Raw genomic sequence first — 25,685 nt, 5'->3', positions numbered from 1 at the left:
TGCTACAATCAGTCAGTTATATTTCAGCGGTTGAGACGTTATGATCTACACTAGTTACGGAGTGATAGAGCAACCAAAAAACTTACATCTGTGTCATAATTGATATGTGAAAATCCATTGGAATCGTAAAAACTCCTAACTTACTTTTTTTCAAAACTATAAAACTACTAAGGTGCAAAAAGCCATAATATATTTTATTCAGAAAACAAGAAACGTTACATTCACGAATTTTTTGTAGTTTCGCCATGAATCCACTCATAACTGAGAATAACGAACTCTTTGACAGCTTCAGTGACTCTCGCTCTGTAGAAAGCGTCCGCGGAGAATTCCTCGAGCACCTCTCTCCTCCGGTCGATGTACAGAAAGCGATCGTACGATTCTCTATTGGCCATTAGCAGCCGCAGCCGACGGCTGTCCATCAGTACTTGTGGTTGGAGAATAGCAGCGATAATACTGAGGTCTGCAGCCATGTCGTGCCAGCTCTCAATGAACTCCGTAAGAGTATAACACCGCTCGGCGTCCAGCCCGTCATTTGCGATCTGTGCGGAGAGCGTCGAAAAATACACCTGCTGGAGTGAGTGTAGGTGGCGGTCCCGGAAGTCCTGATCCGTGCTCAGCAGGAGGATGGTCATCACGTCGAAGACTGGCGGCGCGTACCGCACCAGCTGGAAGTCGATCAGCCTGGCAGACTCCGGCCTGCCGCTGGCGTCGTACTTGACCATCACGTTACTGGCCCAGAAGTCGCCGTGGCACACCACGTTCCGGTGCACTGCGGACGGCTTCCTCAGCTTGAGAAAACGGTGGCAGATTTCCCGGCGTTTTCCTCTTATGCGTCTACCGATGTCAGCACCCTCTTCACCTGGCCAGACTTGCTCGGCGAGTGTTGCAATAACTTCAACACCGGCCACCATCCAGCCGTCTATCAGACTGTCTACCTTCGAAAGTTCAAAATCCTGGTCGATTTCGGTGGACCATTTCTGCTGGATGTAGCCACGCGAACCCTGCTTCTCTTCGTAAATTATGGAAGTTGCGTGGAAGTAGGCTAGTGTTCTCAGAATCGTCTCGCAATGCTCGTAGTCGAAGAGCTGCCTCGAATCCATGGTCCTGAAACCAAGGACCGACAAGTCGTCCATTACCAAAACTTGGCGATTGGCCACGTAACATTCACAAGTGCACGTAACACCTCGTTGCAGTTTTGGCAGGATTTTTGAAAAGAAATCAGCTTCCCGCTGGAACACTTGCACTGTATAACTCTTCCTGTCATCCAACAGCGGAAAATTTGGCATAACTTTGGCGAAGAAATGAAACTGCACTCGCCTGCTATTATTCTCACAGTTCCCTTCAACTCTTGCTGTTACAAAAATACGAATGTGCGCACACGTAAAACCTATCACATCCTCACTGGCAACTTTCACACTTTTCTCTTCCACTGTAAAGTTTTCCGAACCGATGCGCGCCGCAACAGCGCAGAGAAGTAACTCCTCTGTCAAGATGTCTGAGTACCGCATTGTCTCACACTGACTGCTCGTTGGAAATACGGAGCACATTCTAATCTACGATGTTGAAACAGGCGCCGGGTATCACCGTTTAAGAAGTCTCGCAAACATGCGTTCGTAAGCAGTGTAAACCTAAAGTGGAAACAAAGCGGAAATCTTATCTGAAGCTAAGATGTCACAAACGTCAGGAAGATGAGCATATAACTGCGGTCCTTGTTTGTCACTGCACATCACACGTCTTAAGAGGACTGTTGGCATTTGCCTCACATCATAATTAAAGATATGTTTCAAAACAGGCGCATTGCTAACAGCACACTCAGGAGCAAATGCAATATAGACAACCAAATTGTCATGTGCAGTGTCTGTAGCTAAGATTACTCGCGATTGGGATGCAACTCTGAGTTGAGTGTGCTTTTATGACCTGCTCTAGATGGAATAGTACATGGCGTTCTAAGAACATTTAAAAAAAAATTAATTATGTCAACATCGTAACCGTGACTGATTCGATGAAGCTCAGGCGCTGATAATTACAAAATAATCTCAGCTTCACCATATGAATGTACATAGTATAAGGAGCTGCTCTCTCAATAATTTGTTAATACTGGTAGTGTATGTATATGCAACTGGTAAAATACGTTCTTTCATCAAGATACACGTTGAATTTTATACAGTTAAAACATGGCCAATGGTATGGTTCTCCAGTAGTTTTATTTTTGACTACAAGTACAACTTACATCTTTAGCACTTGTGCTATTCATAAAAGTTAAAGGGACCGGGAAACAATAAATGACCAACAGTGAAACTCAGCAGGGCTGACAACGAAGTGTTTGGTAGGGAAATATTTGACCGCCAGTCAATACGATCTGTCGTTTCCATGGCGTCCGGGATGTGCGCAAGTGGCTTGCGGTCATTTGGTGGCGAGGGGTGAGGTGGGGGGGGGGCGATCGGGGGTGGGGGGCGAAGAGTTAAACAAGCATCCTCATGTTCATGGAGTGTTCCATAATTCATTCTGATGCAGTTTTGGGAGGTGTGGGAACGCTGCTTTGATGAAGGCGTGAGTCGGCACCTATATGGAAATAACAGGCACTGAGACACATTGGGAGATGTATCACTGACATCATGCCTTCTCAGGCAAACATCCTTCAGTTGAGAATAGTTCTAACTAGCAGAAGATTACCCTACAATTGAAAGCATTGTGTGGTCATTACTCATAGGCTACCTTCACATGTTTGTGTACCATGACTCAACGAACCAGAAATATTTTCCACGTTTGAAAGTCTAATGGGGGCGGTGATGCCAAACGTCTATGACGTGTGTTGTACACATGTATAGATATAGGGCGGCAGTGTCTCTACTCCAAAGTAAGGAGGTGGTTCTTGATGGTATGGCTGCCCATCAGTTGTTGTTAACATGCGCTGCAATGGCGAGTGGTTTGCTTCCCCATCGTCTGTCTATCCATTGTTGCCATACGTTTAGTTGAAGCCAGACATATCATCCCTAAATCACATCATCTGACAATTAATTGGGATAATTTAAGTTCTGTGAGCGGTGGGCGTGACCAAGTATCCTGTTAAACATTACTAAATGCATTCTCTCAGAACTATTTTGAACAGATCGTTCGCTAACTCACTCATGATGAAAATATATTGGACCTAAAAGCAGCTAATAGGCGTGATATATTTATTTCCACATAGCAACTGCTATTAGTGGTTATGATGCAGCTGCGACGACAATGGTTATCAAAGAACATATAGCCACTAAAACGTAGGTAAGGCTTTATATATTTAGAAAGTAGACAAAGACGCAGTAACGTCGTATATCAGAAAGGAACCAGAAGCGTTTACCTCTGGAAAGGAGCATGTAGAACAGTGGCTCATGCTTAACGGAACAGTTGACCATGCACTTGCCAGACTGTACCTAATAGAGCAGGTCATGATGCGAGGGATCCTCCATGGTATATAATGGCAGTAAAGAAGCTTCTAAATAAACAGGGACCACTGTATAATAGGTGCAAAACAAAGCATAATACGATAGATAGATTGGGAAATGTTGACTGAAGCAGGTTGGACTATCAAGGGGGCAATGAGTGAAACCTGCAACGACTGCCGTAAGACAATTACATCGAAGGCTGTTGTGAGTTAACGAGCATTTCTCTCTCATTTAAGTATATAGCCGAAAGAGACAGACTTCCAGGAATCTTGAAACGAATCCTGTCGTCCAGAACCGTGTGCCACAAAGAGCACAGATTCGTCACGAGATGGGGATATGCACAGGTGTCTACTTTGCTGAATGGGGCCAGGCTGATCAGGCCTAGGAGCTGTAGTGTGCGAGTGAGGCAGAGGAGAACCTACGTCATAGGGAAATCCCGTAGGAGCTGTTTGTGCCCAGGGAGGCATTGCAGTGTTAAATATGAGATCAGCCATAAAGGGAAATGTTTATGAAAACTATTTAATTTTGTAGTAATTCAGGGAATGAAGCCACAATAATTTTAATCTACAATCTTTCTTAAATTTTCATTGTGGTTCCAATAAAACTTGAATATTGTTCATATCTGTAATAGTTTAGGATTTACTGTTAAAGTGAAATTAACAAATTTTGTGACAAAGACATGAATGCTAAAATCTGAACGATTTGGTCGATCTTAACGATCGACATTTCACATAAAAGCACATCATTAAAATGATAACCTTTGAAAATATCAACTCTGTAACTTTACTTGTTTAAAAGATATAGTAAATTTAAATTATCACTGTATTCAGTTCAGCATTCAGCATCAGAACATCATCCCCTCCGCAGAAAACACATTGAACGGTGACAGCATGACAACTTGCCAAATCATTAGAGAATAGAATATTTGTTAATGCATAATATTTACTTTTGTTCTTTATTAATTTATCAGAAAGCACATTGATTCCAGGCTACTGACAGTCACATTCAAAGTTAAGAAGTAAATTGTATTGGTTTTATGTAAAAGATTTTACCGTTTATTATGTAATGGATATTATTGTTACTTTATTTAGGACGTGTAAGTGGTCAAGCGTTGATTATTTAAATATATTAAAATGTGAAATAATGTAGAATAAGCTGTAGCCAATCAGATGGACCGCTACAGGGAAGGGAACTAGTGTGTTGGGTGACGATCTTCGGCACGCAGCAGACGCGGACGGAGACGGGCAGGGGGACAGTGCTCGTGGAGAAACGAAAGCGCACGGTCGGTCTTTAGGTAGCTAGGAAGTGAAACGACTTACAAAATTTTGTGGTATCGCGCGACTTAGCCTCTGAGCGGTGGACAACCGTGTGAACTCTAGCTTTTCGCGTAGATAACGAGGTAGATAGTGGACTTGTGATTCGCGATGATATTGAGAATAATCGAACTGTGTCAACTGAATAAGCACTCGAGTGTAACAGTAACTCTAGATACGGCCAATTTCGCTATTAGTTTGCTTTATGAATAAATATTATCCTAACCAAATCGCATCATTTATGGGTCGTAAAAAATGGTTCAAATGGCTCTGAGCACCATGGGACTTAACTGCTGTGGTCATCAGTCCTCCTAGAACTTAGAACTACTTAAACCTAACTAACCTAAGGACATCACACACATCCATGCCCGAGGCAAGATTCGAACCTGCGGCCGTAGCGGTCGCGCGGTTCCAGTCTGTAGCGCTTAGAACCGCTCGGCCACTCCGGCCGGCTTATGGGTCGTAAATTTAGCTCCCTATATTATTATTACTGTTATTATATGTTACATTAACTTTGTTTCATACAATTTCGCAAACTTGTCATTAGCCAGACAATTTAACCAAAGGGTCACAAGTGTCTGTTTGAGCCAAGACATTCCGGCGAAGAGGAACCCCATGTCAGCACGAACATTTTGGGATGTTAGCTTGCAACTGGGGGTTCGTCCGGAATAGGAATTTCTAAAGTGTTAGTTGAAGGATAAGAATCTTGCAAAGTGTTGGAACCGGATTGAATTTTTAAAAGTATTAGTTACAGTGTGTGAACTCTGGAAAGTTTTAGAATTGGATTTGAATTCTGCAAAGTGTTTCCAAAAGTATTATCTGACCTTCGATAGGTAGGACCTCTCGCACAACTTAAATGTGAGATCGGTTTAATAAATATTAGGTTTCATTAATAATTGCGAAATTACAATTGTAATTCTCACAGTTAACGACATTCTGTTTTCTAGGTTCCAAGTCTGTGGCATTTAGGCAGTTTGCGTGGAGGCTCTGAGTTACAAATTTTGCAATAGTTGTGTGCACCGAGTTTGAGCAGTGGTTAGGAGTGATAAGAAAGTAACCCAGTAGAAGAGCGACATCGAAAGCATGTGGTTCCAGCCAGCAGCGGCATCTTCAACGGCGGTTCATCGCGCAGCGGCGGTTATAGTACCATAGCAGAGGCTACGAGATATTCAGCGTCTGCCTCAACTGCAACATCGGCAGTAGTACCATGGCAGAAGGATCCAGCACGACAAGGATAAGTACCTGCTCTGATAGCGAGATTATGTATGATTCTGTAGATCAAAATCCAATAATAGACGTCGCTAATATTAAGCAGTCGGCCTTTTTGTGTGGGTCCGAAAATACTAGCAAGCCACATAGCCCGAAATTGGAGCGGAAGAGCGTGATCGGCGGTGACTTTGGTAGGGCATGTAGTCCGAAATCAGGCGAGGGAGATGAATTTGGGGGAGACATTATGTCGCAATTGATGCAAATAGTAAGAGGATTGGGATCCAAAATTGATTCTGTTTAAACAGATATGAGTGACTTAAATTTAAAAATTGATTAGGTTCAATTCGAAATAGCTTCCGTTGTGAAAGACGAAGTAGGTAAATTGCTAGTGGAATCGAGGAACTGGTAGACGGAAAATTAAAAACCATTCGGGATGAAATGGGCAAAATTTCTCATGAGGTTGAGATACTTGACTGTAAGGTTGCTCAAGCGGAGAAAAATTTCAGTGATAAGGTGGAGAAGTTGCAGGCAGATCTGGGAGGCAACGTAAGAAATTATATGAGTAGGCAGGATGTTCTAGTAGCTGAGACGACAGATGCTGTTAGCACCTTACGCTTTCGAATAGGTAAAGGGGAGAAAGAAGTAGATCAAATAAAGGAACAAGTAGAATCTGGCATTAAAATTGAAAATGGTGAAGTTAAAAAGCAAATCAATGAAATAAAAAGCTAATTTGAACTCTTTAGCTGCACATTAAACGCCTACAGTGATCAGTGTTCCGTGGATGCACTCGGGGACGGTCAAATGTTCTGGAGACGACGGGAAATATCAGCCAGTAAATTTTATAGCAGAATGCAGAAATGGTTTTATAAGGAGAATGTCCCACGATGCGAAGATAAAATTCGTGAAAAGACATTTGGAAGGTGAGCCGCAATCGTGGGCAAATATACACAGTGATATGTGCACAACCTACGAAATATCTGAAAGCAGTTTCCTGAACAAGTTCTGGAGTGAAGCCAAGCAAACGACTCCTAAATGTGTTTGTGAACGGGCCGACATTTAAATACGCTAACGGGTAGATGCGAGAATTTTGTAAACATGAACTTGCAAGACGTCCATTGGGAGTGCTTACTGAAATTACGACATTGAAAAGGTGGTTATCACAATAGACGATTTTTTTGACTCTGTAGAAAAATTAGAATGGGCGTTCAATTTTAAACCGCAAAGTAAGCAGACAAATAGTTTTCAGAGTGGACATCATAACTACAGTCCGAGTAACTACAATGAAAGACATCTGGGAAGTTATCAACGGAACGCAAACAACAGTTTTGATAAGGAAAACGGTAACAGAACACATCCAATGATAAGTTTCAAGGAGGTAATGGGAGCGGATACTTTCATGACAGGGACCGACACCAAAAACGCAAATTTGAGTAATTGGCACCTGGCGAAATGAACCATCGTGGTGGGAGGTCCGGAAACTAAGTTTCGCCGCAAATCAGGTCCGGAGATGGCAAAATAAACTGGCGAGTAAACGGAAATGTGATGTGTCAATAAATCGGCAGAAGGGCGTCATAAATTGGAAATGAAATTAGTAAGAGATGAGAATCAAATAGGTAAATTTTCAAATCAGATCTTACGTAATCCTAAGATAATGAAAGATAACGGTAAAGGCGATGACGACGATTTAGGGCTAAATGATCTATTTTATGAATGTGAGAAAAAAGATTGTGTGAATGTTAATGCAGTGAAAGATTCTATGTGCCAAATGGACGCTGAGGTGGAGCTGAATTTGGCCGAGTTAGATGGTATAGAAAATTCTAAAGAGGTACTAACCAGCTGTAACGATTATAGTGATGAAGGTGATGATGTTTCAGTTGATACTGTGACGGAGAAATTTGTTAAGCAGGTTAATAATGGCAGCGTAGCATTAGTCTCGTCAGCTGTTGATGAATTTGTGTGTGTATCGGTGAATATTGGTGAACTAATTCTGAAGGAAGGTAGTAATCATGTTTTATGTGCTGAAGTGACAAACGTTGAAGCTGCTGGTATTGTTACTTCAGAGGAAGAAATCTGTGTCTATCTTTCTACTAAAAGAGGTGAACCCAAAATTCTGGATGGATCTGTGGATCTTGAATGTTTGTTTGAGAATGAATGTAGATCTGAATTTGATGTGAAATCTGAAATTAATGTGGTGCAGGAGCATGTAGGAGAGGAAAACGTATTATGCTCAGGCTTAAATGAATACACAGCGGAATTTAATGATTGATTCTGAAATTGCACGATGCTGTTGCTACAATTTATGTGATGTAACGGCAGAGGATGGTGAAACTATGAACGGTTCTTGTATTGGTGATTTGTAAACGGTGGTAAATGAGGTTTTGTGTAGCAAGTTGTATGATGCATCAGCGGCTGCTGAAAGTTCTGTTTGTGAGGGTGTTTGTAATGATGTGGAAATAAAAAGTAATTCTGTATTTTATGATAATGATGTTGTAGCTACTAATCTCGATAATTTTAAGGGAGAATACAGTGAGTTTGATTCTAATATAGAAAGTGATATTTGGACAGAATGGCGGACTCACGAGAAGTTTAAGATAGCGAGAGGTTTAGAAGGGAGAAAAAATGAAATTGGGGCGAAAAAAGCATTTAATGAATTATTTTGGGACGAGTACGAAATTGAGGGTGGGTCGAACAGGATATGTGTACTCTAGAGATGGAAGAGAAGAGACATAGAGAATGATATAGTGAGGAAACAGTGTTTTGAGTGAAAAGAAATAATTAATGTTCAGCCTATCATTAAAATTAAAGTAAATGACGAGAGAGTTGACGCATTGCTCGATTCTGGAAGTAATGTGTCGGCAGTGTCGGAAGGTTTTGCACAAAGGGTAAAGAAGAAGAAATTAGTATTACTACCTGTAAAACGGCATGTGCGTTTTAAGTAAGCCGATAAGGCAAGAAGTGCTCTTGGAATTGAAGTGCGAGGAGAACCATTGTAGGATTCTTTGGAGTAAATGGATGTGTAAAAGATGTGGTGCTAGGAACATATTTCTTACGTGAATATAAAACTTCACTTCAATGCATGGGAATGTGGTTGGATTTTGAAATTGAGTGTGAAAAAAGGAAAGCAAATTTTAAGAATCTTTTGACGGGGAACAACCAGATTCCCAACACCATAATTACGCCACATACCCTCGACAGGTATATCGGAGGTAGAGAAAAAGGAGTTATGTGAATTGTTGTGCCGTTATGAGGACATATTTTCTGATCGTCCCGGTACAGTAACAGACCTCGAATACTCTCTTAAAGTGAAGCCGCACTAGCCGATTAACTGCAAGCCTTATATAACTCCTATTGCTGATTGGGGATCCGTATGGGCCAGGTTAAGGCAAATCCTAGAATGGGGTATTATAGAGCAGTGTAGGAGCGATTATAGTAATCCCATTATAATTATAAAGAAGATAGACAAATCGGCTAGAATCGTATAAGACGCGCCTAAGATAAGTAAGGTAATTGTGAGAGAACTCGACGAGTCTGGTAATATGGAGGAATTGCTGCAATGGTTCAGGAACATAAATTTGATGTCTAGTGTTGACCTGACCTCAGGAATTTTGGCTCATTGACAGAAGGAAGCTGAGATTACAAGGCTTTCTTATTCGAAGGACGAAGCTACTGGTTTAAGGTTGTACCGTTCGACCTCACGATTTCAGTTGCAGTATTTGTGAGAGCACTAAGCCATGTCTTAGGAGAACGCTTGATGAGTAAATTGGAGATCTATCAGGAGACATTTGAATCGTGACAGAATCGTGGTACGAACACTGTAAATTGATGGAGGAAGTGCTTGTGGCCTTAAGACGAGATGGGATGACGTTAAAGATTCCCAAATGCGAATTTTTCATAGCGGAAATTCGGTTTCTAGGACACACTGTTACATCTGAGAGAATTTTACCAAGTACCGAGAAACTAAAATCTGTCACGGATTGTAAAAGGCCAATTAACACAAAGCAATTAAAATCGTACCTCGGATTATGTGGGTTTTATCGCAAATTCTTAGGGGATGGTGGAAAGAATAACCCAAATTTATGTAAATTATTAAAGAAAAACGCTCCTGGAAATAGACCGAGGAATATGAAAAATAATTTCAAAACATAAAGGATAAACTGTGTGCGAGCAAGATGCTCTATTATCCCGAGATGACACTTCCGTTCTGTTTGTCGTCGGGCAGTTCAGATTATGGGATAGGCTGCGTAACCTTCGAAGAAAAACAAATCGAATGGAAGATAGAACACCAGAGTGTGGCTTTGGCCAGCCGCATACTCAACAAAGACGAGCGCGGATACAGAATATTAGAGAAAGAGCTGCTTCCAATCGTGTATGGATTCAGAAAGTTCCGTATGTGTTTAGAAGCTAGAGAGGGCCGGTGCTGTACGACCATAGGACCCTTAGCTTTCTGCAAGACTGTAGAATACTAAACGACCGCTTGATGCGCTGGGCAATGTTCCTGCAGAAATTTAGTTAGGCCTACCAGATATGCTACATTAAAGGGACCGAGAATTGTATTGCCGATGCTCTGTCGTGGCTAGCCGTTGGAGGGGAAGACAATGAAAGGGAGGAGACAAAGAACGAATTTCAGCTGCTGTACATGAAAGGAGTACCGGTAAAAATGAAATTCGTGCGGTCTGGGTAGCAAAGCAATAGCGGAAACGTTAACTCGGTTGTCAGATGTTCCTTTACAAATTGATATCCAGGCATATTGTCCCAATTTAATTATCGCACCACTGCAAAGGTCAGTTCTATAAATAGTAGTGGTAATGGTGTTGATAAACAGCTGCAAGTGAACGAAGTTCCTTGGTCTGGTGGAAATCATGTCAGATTCTGTACCGTATTTTTATTCTGAGTTACCCGCTATTTGAACTATAATCTACCATAAACCCTTAGAACAACTAGTAGTTGCAAGATAGCACACGTGACAACCGTCTACAAGAAGCGTGACAGAAGTCAACCAGAAAACTACCTTCAAATACCTTCAATTTTCCGCAGAATTTTAGAACATACTCTGAGCTTGTACGTAATGAGATATCTCGAACAGAATGCCCTCCTCTACGCCAATCAACATGGATTCCAAGAACATCGATTATATGAAACACAACTTTCACACTTTAGTCACATAACATCCACAAAACCAGGGATAAAAGGTACAGGTAGTGGCAGTAATTATCGATTTCCGAATAGCATTTGACACAGTACCACTTCTACCACTTCTACCAATATTATCAGAATTATGATCGTTTGGAATAGCAGGTGAAACTGTGGCTGGATTGAGGATTTCTTGCAGGGTAGACGGGGCATAGTATTTTGGACTGAGTGTCATCGACAGACGTTGAACTAACTGCTGTTGACGTTGTTTGTTAAAGACATTGCAGACAACATTAACTGTAACCTCGGACATTCTGCAGGTGATGCACTTATCTATAAAGTAGCACTGCCTAAAAAACTGCTGTACAAATATTCTGTCAGCTCTTGATAAGCTTTCAAAGTGATGCAAAGATTGGCAACTAGTTTTAAATGTAAGGAATGTAAAAATGAGCATCTCAACAAAACGGAAAACCGTAGTAACCTATGACTACAGTAACAGCGAGCCACAGCTGGAATCGGTCAGCTCACGTAATTTGTCCAATTTATAACACCTTCTACGAATATTAAATGGAAGCATCACTTAGGCTCAGCTGGCACACTTCCATTTATTATTAGAATCAGCCTACTTAGGAGACTGGTTACAAATCACTGATGCGGTACATCCTAGAATATTGTTAAGGTGTGTGGGACCTGTGCCAAATAGGACTAACAGGGGATACTGAACGTATGGAGAGAAGGGCAGTGTGATTGGTCACAGGTTTATTTTGCCCATGGGAGAGCGTCAAAGAGATGCTGAAAGAACTGAATTGGCAGACACCTGAAGACAGACGCAAAATATCCCGAGAAAGCCTACTCACAAAGTTACAAGAAACGGCTTTAAATCATGATTCCAACGAATATACTACAACCACTACACATCGTTCCCTGGGGATCGTGAGGACGAGATTATATCAAACCCAATGAGAAGTACCATGAGAAGTGCCAAGCTCTTCACAGTGGTTTGCAGTGTATGGATGTGAACTTAAGTAAAAAAATGGGAATACCAGAAATTAATTAATGTAGATAAATAGAATTTCGGGTATACATTTGTCTAGGTAACACATACAGGTTAATGTAAGGGTGACATAAGCCACTGTAAACGTGAAATCTGGTATATCAATAATAGAGGTAACCACCAGACACATGAATGTAATCATGAAAACATGTAGCCATTCTGTTGTACAGGTGCCGGATGTCATTTCGTGGGATGGAGTTCACCTACATCTACATCTACATACATACTCCGCAATCCACCATACGGTGCGTGGCGGAGGGTACCTCGTACTACAACTAGCATCTTCTCTCCCTGTTCCACTCCCATACAGAACGAGGCAAAAATTACTGCCTATATGCCTCTGTACGAGCCCTAATCTCTCTTATCTTATCTTTGTGGTCTTTCCGCGAAATGTAAGTTGGCGGCAGTAAAATTTTACTACAGTCAGCCTCAAATGCTGGTTCTCTAAATTTCCTCAGTAGCTATTCACGAAAAGAACGCCTCCTTTCCTCTAGAGACTCCCACCCGAGTTCCTGAAACATCTCCGTAACATTCGCGTGATGATCAAACCTACCAGTAACAAATCTAGCAGCCCGCCTCTGAATTGCTTCTCTGTCCTCCCTCAATCCGACCTGATAGGGATCCTAAACGCTCGAGCAATACTCAAGAATAGGTCGTATTAGTGATTTATAAGCGGTCTCCTTTACAGAAGAACCACATCTTCCCAAAATTCTACCAATGAACCGAAGACGACTATCCGCCTTCCCCACAACTGCCATTACATGCTTGTCCCACTTAATATTGCTCTGCAATGTTACGCCCAAATATTTAATCGACGTGACTGTGTCAAGTGCTACACTACTAATGGAGTACTCAAACATTACGGGATTCTTTTTCCTATTGATCAACATTAATTTACATTTATCTATATTTAGAGTTAGCTGCCATTCTTTACACCAATCACAAATCCTGTCCAAGTCATCTTGTATCCTCCTACAGTCACTCAACGACGACACCTTCCCGTACACCATAGCATTATCAGCAAACAGCCGCGCATTGCTATCCGCCCTATCCAAAAGATCATTTATGTAGATAGAAAACAACAGCGGACCTACCACACTTCCCTGGGGCACTCCAGATGATACCCTCACCTCCGATGAACCCTCACCATTTAGGACAACGTACTGGGTTCTATTATTTAATAAGTCTTCGAGCTGTTGCCCGCGGTTGGTCATTGCATGTACGGTTAATGACGTTTGTCGATAACACAGGAGTTGTAATCCACCTGCTTAACTGGGTGGAAGCGTGCTTGCCTCCCGTGCACTGGGCCGCTGTTCGATTCCGTTTTTTAATTAGTTTTAAGTTTCTAAGTAATTAACTGTGCAAACGTGATAAAACTTTGTTAAAGTACTAGGAGACCAAATAAGCTCCTAATTATGCATCAGCAATATTTAATATTCTGAAAACACGACGTGTCTCAGTCTCTATATGGCACGTCATTTGTAAATGGCAGCAAATGAAACAAACTGTAATATAATCACACTCGCAGCAGCTGGATCCTGAAATCTGTGCACTGCTCTTGAATTAGTTTTTATGTAAGAACCTTAGTTTTAGAATTAATCCCTCTACTTCTTTTTGTCTTCGAAAACTCTACGCTCACGAGTAGTTGGATAGGGATCGTGGACCTTGTGATATTACGATGCAGTTAGCTGCTGCTTGCGAACGTCTGGAAGCTACTTTGGCAAATGTCAAAACGTTTTCATTTGACGCCAGTGATGGAACGACAGGGCAGGCTTCTGTGATAAATGCGTCGCGGAGCGTGCCATCTACCTTTGCTGCCGACCTCTACCCTGGTCTGGCACCAAGCAGTCGCTGGAAGGTGCCAATATATGGGCTAAATCACAAGGAGATGAGGGCGCTGTTGATTGAAGGCAGTTCCAAGGTCAGACGCGTCATGGTCCCTCTTAAGGAAATAGCGTCGAGTGAGGGAAACGAAATCACTCGGTGTGTACCCGGGGAGAACTGCCAGCTACGTTGAAGACACTATCCCAGAAGCAACTGCGAGCACACGTTAGAGCCAGCTGCAGGTCATCGCTCACATCAGCACCAACGAAATATGTCACTTGGGTATTGGGACCATTCTATGTTCTTTAAGAAGATTGGCGGAACTGATGTAAATAGCTAGCAGCACTTGTGAGGCCTCTCAGCAGCTGTCCATTTTGGACATCGGTCTGAGGACTGATGTTGTTTGGAGTCTGTGTCCCTCACAGTTGCTTCGTCGGTTCTGTGACGACCTCGGGCGTAAATTTCTAGACATACTCTACAGAGTGGAAATATGTAAAGTCACTCGGGATAATTCAGTAGCGCAGTATCCACCGGAAACAGTCATTTGGAAAGCACATCGGCTGTGGTAGGCGCAGTTTTATTTTATTCAGCTATTTATTTATTTATTTGGTAAGGCAAAACTCAGATCCCTAGTACAAAAGTCATATTCCGATTAAATAATAAATGCGATAGACAAGATAGCTAATTAGAAAAGTGATAACATTAGATTTTTACTGCCTGAGTATTCATAGCAAAATTCCGCCTCTGCCATGTCGTACCAGAGTTGTTTGAAACCCGAAATAGAGAATAGCTAAATTTTCAACATGTGGAACGTGTATTGGAGGAATACGTAGGACTCTAGAGGAAGAAGCATGTTTACATAACAATCCGAAGCATTAGGTATTTTTTTTTTTTAATTGTCAATCTTCTGACTGGTTTGATGCGGTCCGCCACGAATTCCTGTCCTGTGCCAACCTCTTCATCTCAGAGTAGCACTTACAACCTGCCTTCTGAATTACTAGCTGGATGTATTCCAGTCTCTATCTTCCTCTACAGTTTTTCCCCTCTACAGCTCCCTCTAGTACCACAGAAGTCTTTCCCTGACGTCTTAAGAGATGACCTGTCATCCTCTCCCTCCTTCTTCTTATTGTTTTTCACCTATATGCTTTTCCTCTCCGATTCTGCGCAGAACCTCCGTCTAGCGACGTTCAAAATCAATCTGACAGCTAAGTAATATAGCCAAGAGTGACTCAGATTTATATTTCGATAGTTCTAGTAGGCACCAGTTTGGATACATTAGTCGTACAGTAATTCAGACAGCCTAGAAATCCTCAAGCGTACGAAAGTAGTGGGAGATTGTTTTTATGGTAGCGTCCAAAGATCGCGGTGCACAGCGAAGTAGGCAACGCGAGTCGATACCACAGACGTGAGTGAGGGCTCGCTGCAGGCCTCTACCACGTTGGGAGGTGTTCCAGAAGACCGCTCTTCTCTCAGAGCAACCGCAGTGCCTTCTCACTGACGTAAATATATTGCAGAGCATACAAGGGCTCAGCCCGGTTCGAGACCTTAGCTACGGCAGTCAGCAGTCTAGGACCAACTAGTTGTTATAGTTTCAGATGAACTTAAAGTATTTTTAATGTTGAACATCGTACCTTAAGAGAACAGATTATTATTTAGTGCATCAAGTGATGCTTTGCTAGTCCATGACAGCTGTAAATCATCCACTACTCCTGAGGAGAAGATGTGTGTGAAAGTGAAACAAATCTCTTTATTCATTTGTGTATTAAAATGAACTAGTATTTCATGTTTTCCAGTTTGATGTGCCACCTCACTGAGGAATCAAAGACGTCACCGTTGCGGCAGGACGAAAGTTGTTTCTGCTGGTCACAACAGTTTTAATCGCCACTATATCGATTTGGAGAACTACACATACCGGCGGTAAAATTTCATACGGGACTATAGAAAAAATTACATAAATGTGTTAATAGCATAGGCCATATTCATTCTCACAAAAATATAAACGCATTAGTAAAGGGACAAAGACTATTGGGACAGTGAATAGAAAGGGCAACATCGCCAGTAGTAAGTAGGATCGTAACAAGTAACGCATTTAATACGCGGAGAGATAATACGTTTACTTATACACCATGGACAACTTATGAGTCAATTATTTTACTGACTGTCAGTAGTCTTTTTTGTTTATGGTATACTAATACGTGACTCCGTAGCAGTGATTTCTAATGCTCGTTAGTGCGGTGTCGCACAAATTGGAGGTGGGTGGCTGATGTCTTGGTGCTGGAGACAATTTTCATCAGCAGTATTTAGCCAGATGTGGTTGTGAAAGTGGTTATCACCAGACTGTGCACCATAGACCTGTGTCATTCGTGAGGCGGGGTTAGGTGACGCTGTAGGTTACGATCTGTACGTTAAAATTCAAATGGCTCTGAGCACTATGGGACGTAACATCTGAGTCCATCGGTCTCGTAGAACTGACAACTACTTAAACCTAACTAATCTAAGGACATCACACACATCCATGCCGGAAGCAGGATTCGAACCTGAGACCGTAGCGGTCGCACGATTCCATACTGAAGCGCCTAGGACCGCTCATCCACAGCGGCCGGCGATCTGCACGTCAGATTGGGGCTTTAAGTGCTCCAGTCTTATCTCGGCTTTCTGGCAGCATCAGATATCGCACCCTTCACTGTGGCATTAAAATGGTCTTTTTTAACTGTTTTGTGCTACTATGACAATACGATGAACCGTCAATATATGACTCCCTGAGAGCGCTGCACTACTGTTCTCGTACGCACCTATGACATATGCCAGAACACTCCCTGTAGCCACTCATGACGATGATCAATCTTAATGCTACTTCTTTACTGCTTATACCAAGAAAAGCGTCTAAAACATGATGTACTAATGTTTTTGTTGTTGTGGTCTTCAGTCCTGAGACTGGTTTGATGCAGCTCTCCATGCTACTCTATCCTGTGCAAGCTTCTTCATCTCCCAGTATCTACGGCAGCCTACATCGTTCTGAACCTCCTTAGTGTATTCATCTCTTGGTCTCCCTCTAAGATTTTTACCCTCCACGCTGCCCTCCAGCACTAAATTGGTGATCCCTCGATGCCTCAGAACATGTCCTACGAACCGATCCCTTCTTCTAGTCAAGATGTGCCACAAACCTCTCTTCTCCCTAATTCTGTTCAGTACCTCCTCATTAGCTATGTGATGTACCCATCTAATCTTCAGCATTCTTCTGAAGCAGCACAATTCGAAAGCTTCTATTCTCTTTTTCTCTAAACTATTTATCGTCCACGATTCACTTCCATACATGGCTACACTCCATGCAAATACTTTCAGAAAAGACTTCCTGACACTTAAATCTATATTCGATGTTGACAAATTTCTGTTCCACAGAAACGCTTTCCTTGCCATTGTCAGTCTACATTTCATATCACGTCTAATTGGACCATCATCAGCTATTTTGCTCTCCAAATACCAACACTCCTTTACTACTTTAGGTTTCTCATTTCCTAATCTAATTCCCTCAGCATCACCCGACTTAATTCGACTACATTCCATTATCCTCGTTTTGATTTTGTTGATGTTCATCTTATACCCTCCTTTCAAGACGCTGTCCATTCCGTTCAACTGCTCTTCCAAGTCCTTTGCTGTCTCTGACAGAATTACAATGTTATCGGCGAACCTCGAAGTTTTCATTTCTTCTCCATGGATTTTAATACCTACTCTGAACATTTCTTTTGTTTCCTTTATTGCTTTCTCAATATACGGATTGAATAAAATCGGGGATAGGCTACAACCCTGTCTCACTCTCTTCCCAATCACTGCTTCCGTTTCATACCACTCGACTCTTATAACGGCCATCTGCTTTCTGTATAGATTGTAAATAGCCTTTCGCTCCCTGTATTTTACCCCTGCCACCTCTAGAATTTGAAAGAGAGTATTCCAGTCAACATTGTCAAAAGCTTTCTCCAAGTCTACAAATGCTAGAAACGTAGGTTTGCCTTTCCTTAATCTTTCTCCTAAGATAAGTGGTAGGGTCACTATTGCCTAACGTGATCCAACATTTCTACGGAATCCAAACTGATCTTCCCCGAGGTCGGCTTCTATCAGCTTCTCCATTCGTCTGTAAGGAATTAGCGTTAGTATTTTGCAGCTGTGACTTACTAAACTGATAGTTCGGTAATTTTCACATCTGACAACACCTGCTTTCTTTGGGATTGGAATTATTATATTCTTCTTGACGTCTGAGGGTATTTCGCCTGTCTCATACATCATGGTCACCAGATGGTAGAGTTTGGTCAAGACTGGCTCTCCCAAGGCTGTCAGTAGTTCTAATGGAATGTAGTCTACTCCGGGCGCCTTGTTTCGACTCAGGTCTTTCAGTGCTCTGTCAAACTCTTCACGCAGTATCATATCTCCCATTTCATCTTCATCTAAATTCTCTTCGATTTACATACTATTGTCCTCAAGTACATCGCCCCTGTATAGACCCTCTATTTACTCCTTCCACCTTTCTGCTTTCCCTTCTTCGCTTAGAACTTGGTTTCCATCAAAGCTCTTGGTATTCATGCAAGTGGTTCTCCTTTCTCCAAAGGTCTATTTAATTTTTCTGTAGGCTGTATCTATCTTACCCCTAGTGAGATAAGCCTCTACATCCTTACATTTGTCCTCTAGCCATCCCTCCTTAGCCATTTTGCACTTCCTGTCCATCTCATTTTTGAGACGTTTGTATTCCTTTTTGCCTGCTTCATTTACTGCATTTCTATATTTTCTCCTTTATCAATTAAATTCAATATTTCTTCTGTTACCCAAGGGTTCCTGCTAGCCCTCGTCTTTAACCTATTTGATCCGCTGCTGCCTTCACTATTTCATCCCTCAAAGCTACCCATTCTTCTTCTACTGTGTTTCTTTCCCCCCCTCCTGTCAATTGTTCCCTTATGCTCTCCCTGAAACTCTGTACAACCTCTGGTTCTTTCAGTTTATCCAGGTCCCATCTCCTTAAATTCCCACATTTTTGCAGTTTCTTCAGTTTTAATCTACAGTTCATAACCAATAGATTGTGGTCAGAGCCCACATATTCCGCTGGAAATGTCTTACAATTTAAAACCTGGTTCCTAAACCTCTGTCTTATCATTATATAATCTATCTGATACCTTTTAGTATCTCCAGGGTTCTTCCGGGTATACAACCTTCTTTCATGATTCTTAAACCAAGTGTTAGCTATGATTAAGTTATGCTCTGTGCAGAATTCTACCAGGCTGCTTCCTCTTTCGTTTCTTAGCCCCAGTCCGTATTCACCTACTATGTTTCCTTCTCTCCCTTTTCCTACTCTTGAATTCCAGTCACCCATGACTATTAAATTTTCGTCTCCCTTCACTACCTGAATAATTTCTTTTATCTCATCACACATTTCATCAATTTCTTCGTCATCTGCAGAGCTAGTTGGCATATAAACTTGTACTACTGTAGTAGGCGTGGGCTTAGTGTCTATCTTGGCCACATTAATGCGTTCACTATGCTGTTTCTAGTAGCTCACCCGTTCTCCTATTTTTTATTCATTATTAAACGTACTCCTGCATTACCCCTAATTGATTTTGTATTTATAACCCTCTATTCACTTGACCAAAAGTCTTTTTCCTCCTGCCACCGAACTTCACTAATTCCCACTATATATAACTTTAACCTATCCATTTCCCTTTTTAAATTTTCTAGCCTACCTGCCCGATTAAGTGATATGACATTCCACGCTCCGATCCGTAGAACGCCATTTTTCTTTGTCCTGATAACAACGTCCTCTTGAGTAGTCCCCGCCCGGAGATCCGAATGGGGGACTATTTTACCTCCGGAATATTTTACCCAAGAGGACGCCATCATCACTTAATCATACAGTAAAGCTGCATACCCTCGGGAAAAATTACGGCTGTAAATTCCCTCTGCTTTCAGCCGTTAGCAGTACCAGAACAGCAAGGCCATTTTAGTTAGTGTTACAAGGCGAGATCAGTCAATCATCCAGATTGTTGTCCCTGCAACTACTGAAAAGGCTAATGCCCCTCTTCAGGAACCACACGTTTGTCTGGCCTCTCAACAGATACCCCTCCATTGTGGTTGCACCTGCGGTACGGCTATCTGTATCGCTGAGGCATGCTAGCCTCCCCACCAACGCCAAGGTCCGTGGTTCATGGGGGGGGGGGGGGGATGTACTAATATCAACTGTTTTTACGTGATACTGTTGAGCACTCCATGTCGGAGACTATCTCTCAAAATGGAAGACCTTTTGCTTGCCTCAGCTTCACCAAATGGAATGGAATGTCGTAATTCAGTGTTAGATATATACTTCTGAAGGACCTATTCACTAACAGGCTTACTGGTACCTTGGTCTAGTATTGTCAGTGTAGGACACTGACATATGCACACACGTACTGACATGAATGTGTCAAGTGAAAACATAAACTAAGAATATTTTATTTATATACATATGCTTTAAAGGTAAACTGCTTCTCTACATTCTATTTCAAAAAACTTTGTGTGTTAGTACATTAAGTACATCTTTTATAATTTGGAGCTGAAAATGTGTAAACCAAAATGAACTATTTATGTATACTGATTAATATGTACGTTATGTGATACTATGAATTAAATAAGCATTAAAATAAGTGTTGTTCGTAGAAATATTGGTGGTGTAATGATGTACGCAGTTTTCGTAAGGTCACTGATGTATAAATTGATATGACTTGCTGAAATTTATAGAACAAATCCCACACAAAACACATTTGAGATATTTCGCTTATATGCTATGGATTGAAAGCTTTAGTTTTGTGGACGTTAAGTATAAGTCAGTGTGGTTTTTGCAGATTAACGTACCTATAGAAACAAACAACTAATTACAAAGTAGAATGTTGTCTTAGCAGTGCAATGTTGTGTTTTTCAGTCAAACACTAAATAGTAGGCCTGGTGAAAAGTAGTAGCCCGAACTTTCAGTATCGCTTGAGGTATTATAAAACATGTCATGCATGTTACTCGGTCGACTTCACCGCTTCGCTGAAGCTAGCTGCAACCGTCTAACGCTAGAGGACTCCGACTTGTAGCATGTGACGTAACTTGAAGTAATCTAGTTTCTAACGGCAGAAGAGTTAGTCCACACATGAGACAAGTAGCGTAGTCCACAATACTACGGTAAAAACTGAAACTGTCCCAATCTTTACTCCTCATTCCTTATTTTTGTCTTCCAAGATAGTGTAATTACTGTATAAAATTTGAGCTTAATGGAATTATACTGAGAAGTCGCTCATGACCGTTTTTTATTTCAGACGAATGAATAATTGAATATAGTTACTACTGCTACTAGTCTAACATCTTCACCTACTAATTGGCTCCTCGGAAAGCCAGTATCTCAGTTGTCAACAGCAACATTATCTGGTGGATTAGACATGCCCAGAAGTGTCCAATTCCACAACTTAGAGGAACACAAGATAGTTTCAGATGGTTATAATTGATCTGTGAAACTCCAGTTTCAATATGGAAGCGAGCAAGGATTCAAACACAGCGAACAGATTCACGTATTAGGAAACAACGTAAGCTTTCTGAAAAATATGTAAGTTTAAACAAAAGCAGAAATAGACAGACAAAAGTTGAAGTAATGAAACAAAACGTATTCAAAAAATTCTGAATGATTTATTTGATGCTGCTACGATAAACACAATAAAAGAGATTGTAAATGAAGAGGACAAGCAATTTCTTCAAAAGCAAAAAGAAAATGTTTCTTCTTGCAGCATGGCAGCAGCTGATCTGAAGTCAACAGTAAAAGGAGCCGAGAAGAGAGAATCAGAGGAGAAAGATGGAATAAAGCGAGCTTTGTATGAAGAAAAAATGAATTTATGCATGAAAGGAGCTGCAATCTTCCTTTTTTCTACTTCATCATCATCATGTTCATCATCTACTGAAACTGATGACAAAGAAGAATGTCGACCATGCCTTCTGTTTATGTCCATTATTATTTATTAGATTTTTCTCTTCGTTTCCCAAGAGCACGTTACCCTCCTTTGCTTTAAGATCTTCTGCTATTATTGTTATTTATCTTACATAAGGTTTTTTGGAAAAAGTCGTGGAGTTCTTCCGATTCATCATCACTCCCCCCTTCTCGCATATACTTCAGTTACTGATAACGTCTATGTATCTTTATTTTAACCACAATCATCCGTTCATTGGTGAAGGCACTAGAGTGTACTTCGTTCGTTAAAGTCTTCTTTCATAGAACATTAACTCCAGTGCAGGCTGTTTCCTTCTGAAGACGCCATTGTAGAATATGTTGCATAATCTCTTGTTTTTTTTTTTTTCAAAGTGTTCGGCTCCTCTAGAACGGTAGGCATTCATCATCATCATCATCATCATCATCATCATCATGTTCATCATCTACTGAAACTAATGACAAAGAAGAATGTCGACCATCCAAATCATTAAGTACACCTTTAACATCATCTGCTGTAGATGTTCCCTCCATACCACCAAATGTACACGTAAATATAGTCGAGTCACCTGAAGTTATTTGTACATTGGATAGAGTCATCCTTCCAGATCGTGGAGCAGCATTTGTAGCTGGAGCCATTGCACAGGCGCTAGGTCACAGTATTTCTGATTTCACTATCTGTAGAAGTTCGCTCAGGAGGTCGAGAAGGAAAACAAGGCAAGCAGCTGTAGCAGAGGAAGAGAAAGGTAACAATTTGGATGGCCACCTTTTTCTTACGTTCAGATGGCAAAATTATTCAGACGTCAGTAATGGAAAGAAACAGGTGACCGAATTGCTCTCCTTCTTAATGGCAATGGACAATAAAAGCTTCTACGAATTTCAAAAAAAGATTGAGGAACTGGCGAATCTCAGGCTCAGGCTTGTAAAAATTTAATTAAAGAGTGGAATCTGATGTCAAAAATCAAAGGATTTGTGTTCGATATTATAGACAGGTACATGGGACTACACAAATGAACGTTTACAAAGATCCAGGAAACATTCGATACAGAGTTGTTATAGATTATTTGCCGTTAAGTTCTGGAAATTATATTATCAGATGATTGTGTTGTATTTTTGGTGCGTCTTCAAACCCACAACGAACACTGTTCAAGCATTTTCAACAAATATGGTCTTCAATTGATCACTCAAATTATTCTGCAGCACCAGACGAACTTTCCAAGGACCCAGTCATGAAAACATTGCGGGATGAAATGCTGGGTTACTTACCAAATACTCTACAAGTTCAATATCCAAGAAATGATTTTCCCATATTACCATATTTACCCATATTATTTATTTGTGGTGAAAGACGTATTAGCAAGTCATTCCGGGCTCCTGGTCCTACGTCTCATGCTCTCTGGATGTCGAAAGGCATTTATACATTGCAAATATTTCTTTACCAATCTCAGTTTAAACTAACACAGTAATAAGTCCAGAATATGACTGACTTGGCTTTATTTGTCATTCTTGTTTATATCAGAAAGTGGAATAAAGAGTGTACTAGTATCAGAACTCCTTACAACGATGTAAGTGTTACTAATCTCTTCAAGAATTCTCCCAACAAAACTGTAGCTAACGAAGCGTATAAGGGTCTTTGCAGGCATCTTAGGGTTCTCTATGAACATTTGGTTGTCCTAGGCTTCTTTGATGATAGAGTACAAACAGAGACAAAAGAAAGCGTTGTAAAAAGCTTGCAGCTCCTATGAATATATGGTACTCCTCGTCGACTCAAGATAATGAATCAGTTGGATGAGTTGGAAGACCTGAAATTAGAGAACCATGTGACAGAGGAGACCGCAGGCTTTTACGATGTATTGATTGAAGGAGCAAGAATGAAAGCGACATCTTTCCTACAGTTATCTCATATACAACGGCCAGCTCACCCAGTACTCACAGAACGTAATCACCGCTGCTCTCAGATGAAAGTACGAGTAATAAATGATACAGTAGAACGCGCAATCAGCCTGATCAAAAAGTACAATGAAACATTGACGAAGGGTGAGGATAACGGCCGTAGTGGCCCTGCGGTTCTAGGCGCTACATTCTGGAGCCGAGCGACCGCGAAGGGTCGCAGGTTCGAATCCTGCCTCGGGCATGGATGTGTGTGATGTCCTTAGGTTAGTTAGGTTTAATTAGTTCCAAGTTCTGAGTTCTGATGACCTCAGAAGTTAAGTCGCATAGTGCTCAGAGCCATTTGAGCCATTTGTACCTAATCATCGAAAAGAGCTTCCTTCTTCAAAAGCTGCTCTAATGGCACAATTTGCATATTCAGCGAGAGAATGATTTTTTTCTTGTATTATAACACCTAAGGGCCATTGAGCGACCTCTGAAAGCAAGTATTATTTATAAACTTCTGTGTTTGTTACTTTTTTTTATAATACATCACACCATAAGCCTTGTGGAGACATGAAATTTGAAACGTCAGGTTTTTGGATCACCCCGCTGGGGCACCCTCTCCTGCAGCTTGACAAAGTCAGGCCACACACGAGCGCTACGCCATCTGCAACAGCCCGACGTCTTGTGATCACCGTTATCGATCATCGTCCATAAGGTTCGTCTTGACCCCATTCGATTAAAATTTGTTTCCAAAACGTACAGCAAGCTTTCGAGGACTTCAATTTGATAGTGATGAAGCGATGCAAGCAGAGATGAAGTTGTGATTTAGACACCAAAGTCAAAAAGTGACTACGTTGAGAAATAAATATGTAGACATGAAGAATGAAGATGTATAAAATTAATCAAGTTTATTTTATTTAAAAAAAATTAGGAGGCATTACTTTTGAACACGCCCCGTACTTTCACAGTGTGTAACAACTTTAATGGCGAGAAACTTCAAGGTTGATAGGAAAATAAGAAGTATTGAATCTCCAGTGGTTCTTTTGGTAACTGATTTGATTTTACTGTTATTTGTACTTTGTAGATGCTCATGTCAGAGTCTCTTGTAAGACTATGTTTACTGAGATGGAAAACAGTGGTCAGGAGCCGGAGAAGAGTCGCTAAAATGTTCTCTTGTGTCGCCTGGATGCCATCGTCATTGCTGACTACATCTGGTGTAGTCACACTGCAGATGTTGACGATTCGTCAGAGCAGGACCAAATGGCGGGTGCTATCTTGTGAAAAAGAGAATTAACTGAAAAATAATATCCGACACTGTTACGATGCTTCGTTGCATAGTAGTGCTCTTGCAGTTAAAGTTTAAAACTTTTTGGAGAAGATGTGGGACTGGACTGTACCGAACTCAAATGCTGAGGGAAAATTTTAAAGATTAACAATTGACGTCTGCTAAGTGATATATTTCTCTCACGTGGCATCTCTCTATTAAGATGTCACTCCCAAATTTTGTACGCCTTGGGCCTCAGGATAACTTATAACAGGTAGTCCATTCACATTCCAAATTAACATTCCGCAGCAATGACGCAGTATCCAGTCTCTCCTCTGTCTGCCTCACTTAATTCACAGTATACCCACAATTTTGTGGAGAAACCATTTGCTAGGGTATTGCTAGTTATGACTCCCATTTTCTTATGTTGGCTTCTTGACAGACCTCCATTCTTTAAAATCTGTCTTACAGTCTTCCCCTCTTGTGACTCCTCTTCGTCATTAAATTTCGGAAATCAGGTCTCTTCTCGAAAATTTAGTGCTTTACGAAAACGCTGTCGATAAAATAGTTCTCTACGTCCATCTCCACGCACTTGTATGGCGTTCTCTGTCACAGTACGTAC

The 25,685-nt window shown here is 41.2% G+C and overlaps 1 protein-coding gene across 1 annotated transcript; it reads right to left on the bottom strand.

The window, feature by feature from the left end:
• Positions 1 to 221: 221 nt before the first annotated feature.
• Positions 222 to 1,508, bottom strand: LOC124616308. Its single transcript, XM_047144612.1, has one exon. The coding sequence runs from the start codon at positions 1,506 to 1,508 to the stop codon at positions 222 to 224; it is 1,287 nt and encodes a 428-aa protein (XP_047000568.1).
• Between the last annotated feature and the right edge of the window lie 24,177 nt (positions 1,509 to 25,685).

This window comes from Schistocerca americana, chromosome 5, assembly GCF_021461395.2.
Source record: "Schistocerca americana isolate TAMUIC-IGC-003095 chromosome 5, iqSchAmer2.1, whole genome shotgun sequence".
In the NCBI taxonomy this organism is placed as follows: domain Eukaryota; kingdom Metazoa; phylum Arthropoda; class Insecta; order Orthoptera; family Acrididae; genus Schistocerca; species Schistocerca americana.
The sequence above is the reverse complement of the archived record's forward strand: the minus strand, read 5'-3'. Positions and strand labels throughout refer to the sequence as shown.

What these genes read in the sequence shown, in the direction of transcription:
- LOC124616308 (XM_047144612.1), bottom strand. Translation starts at nt 1,508, where the DNA reads ATGCGGTACTCAGACATCTTGACAGAGGAGTTACTTCTCTGCGCTGTT.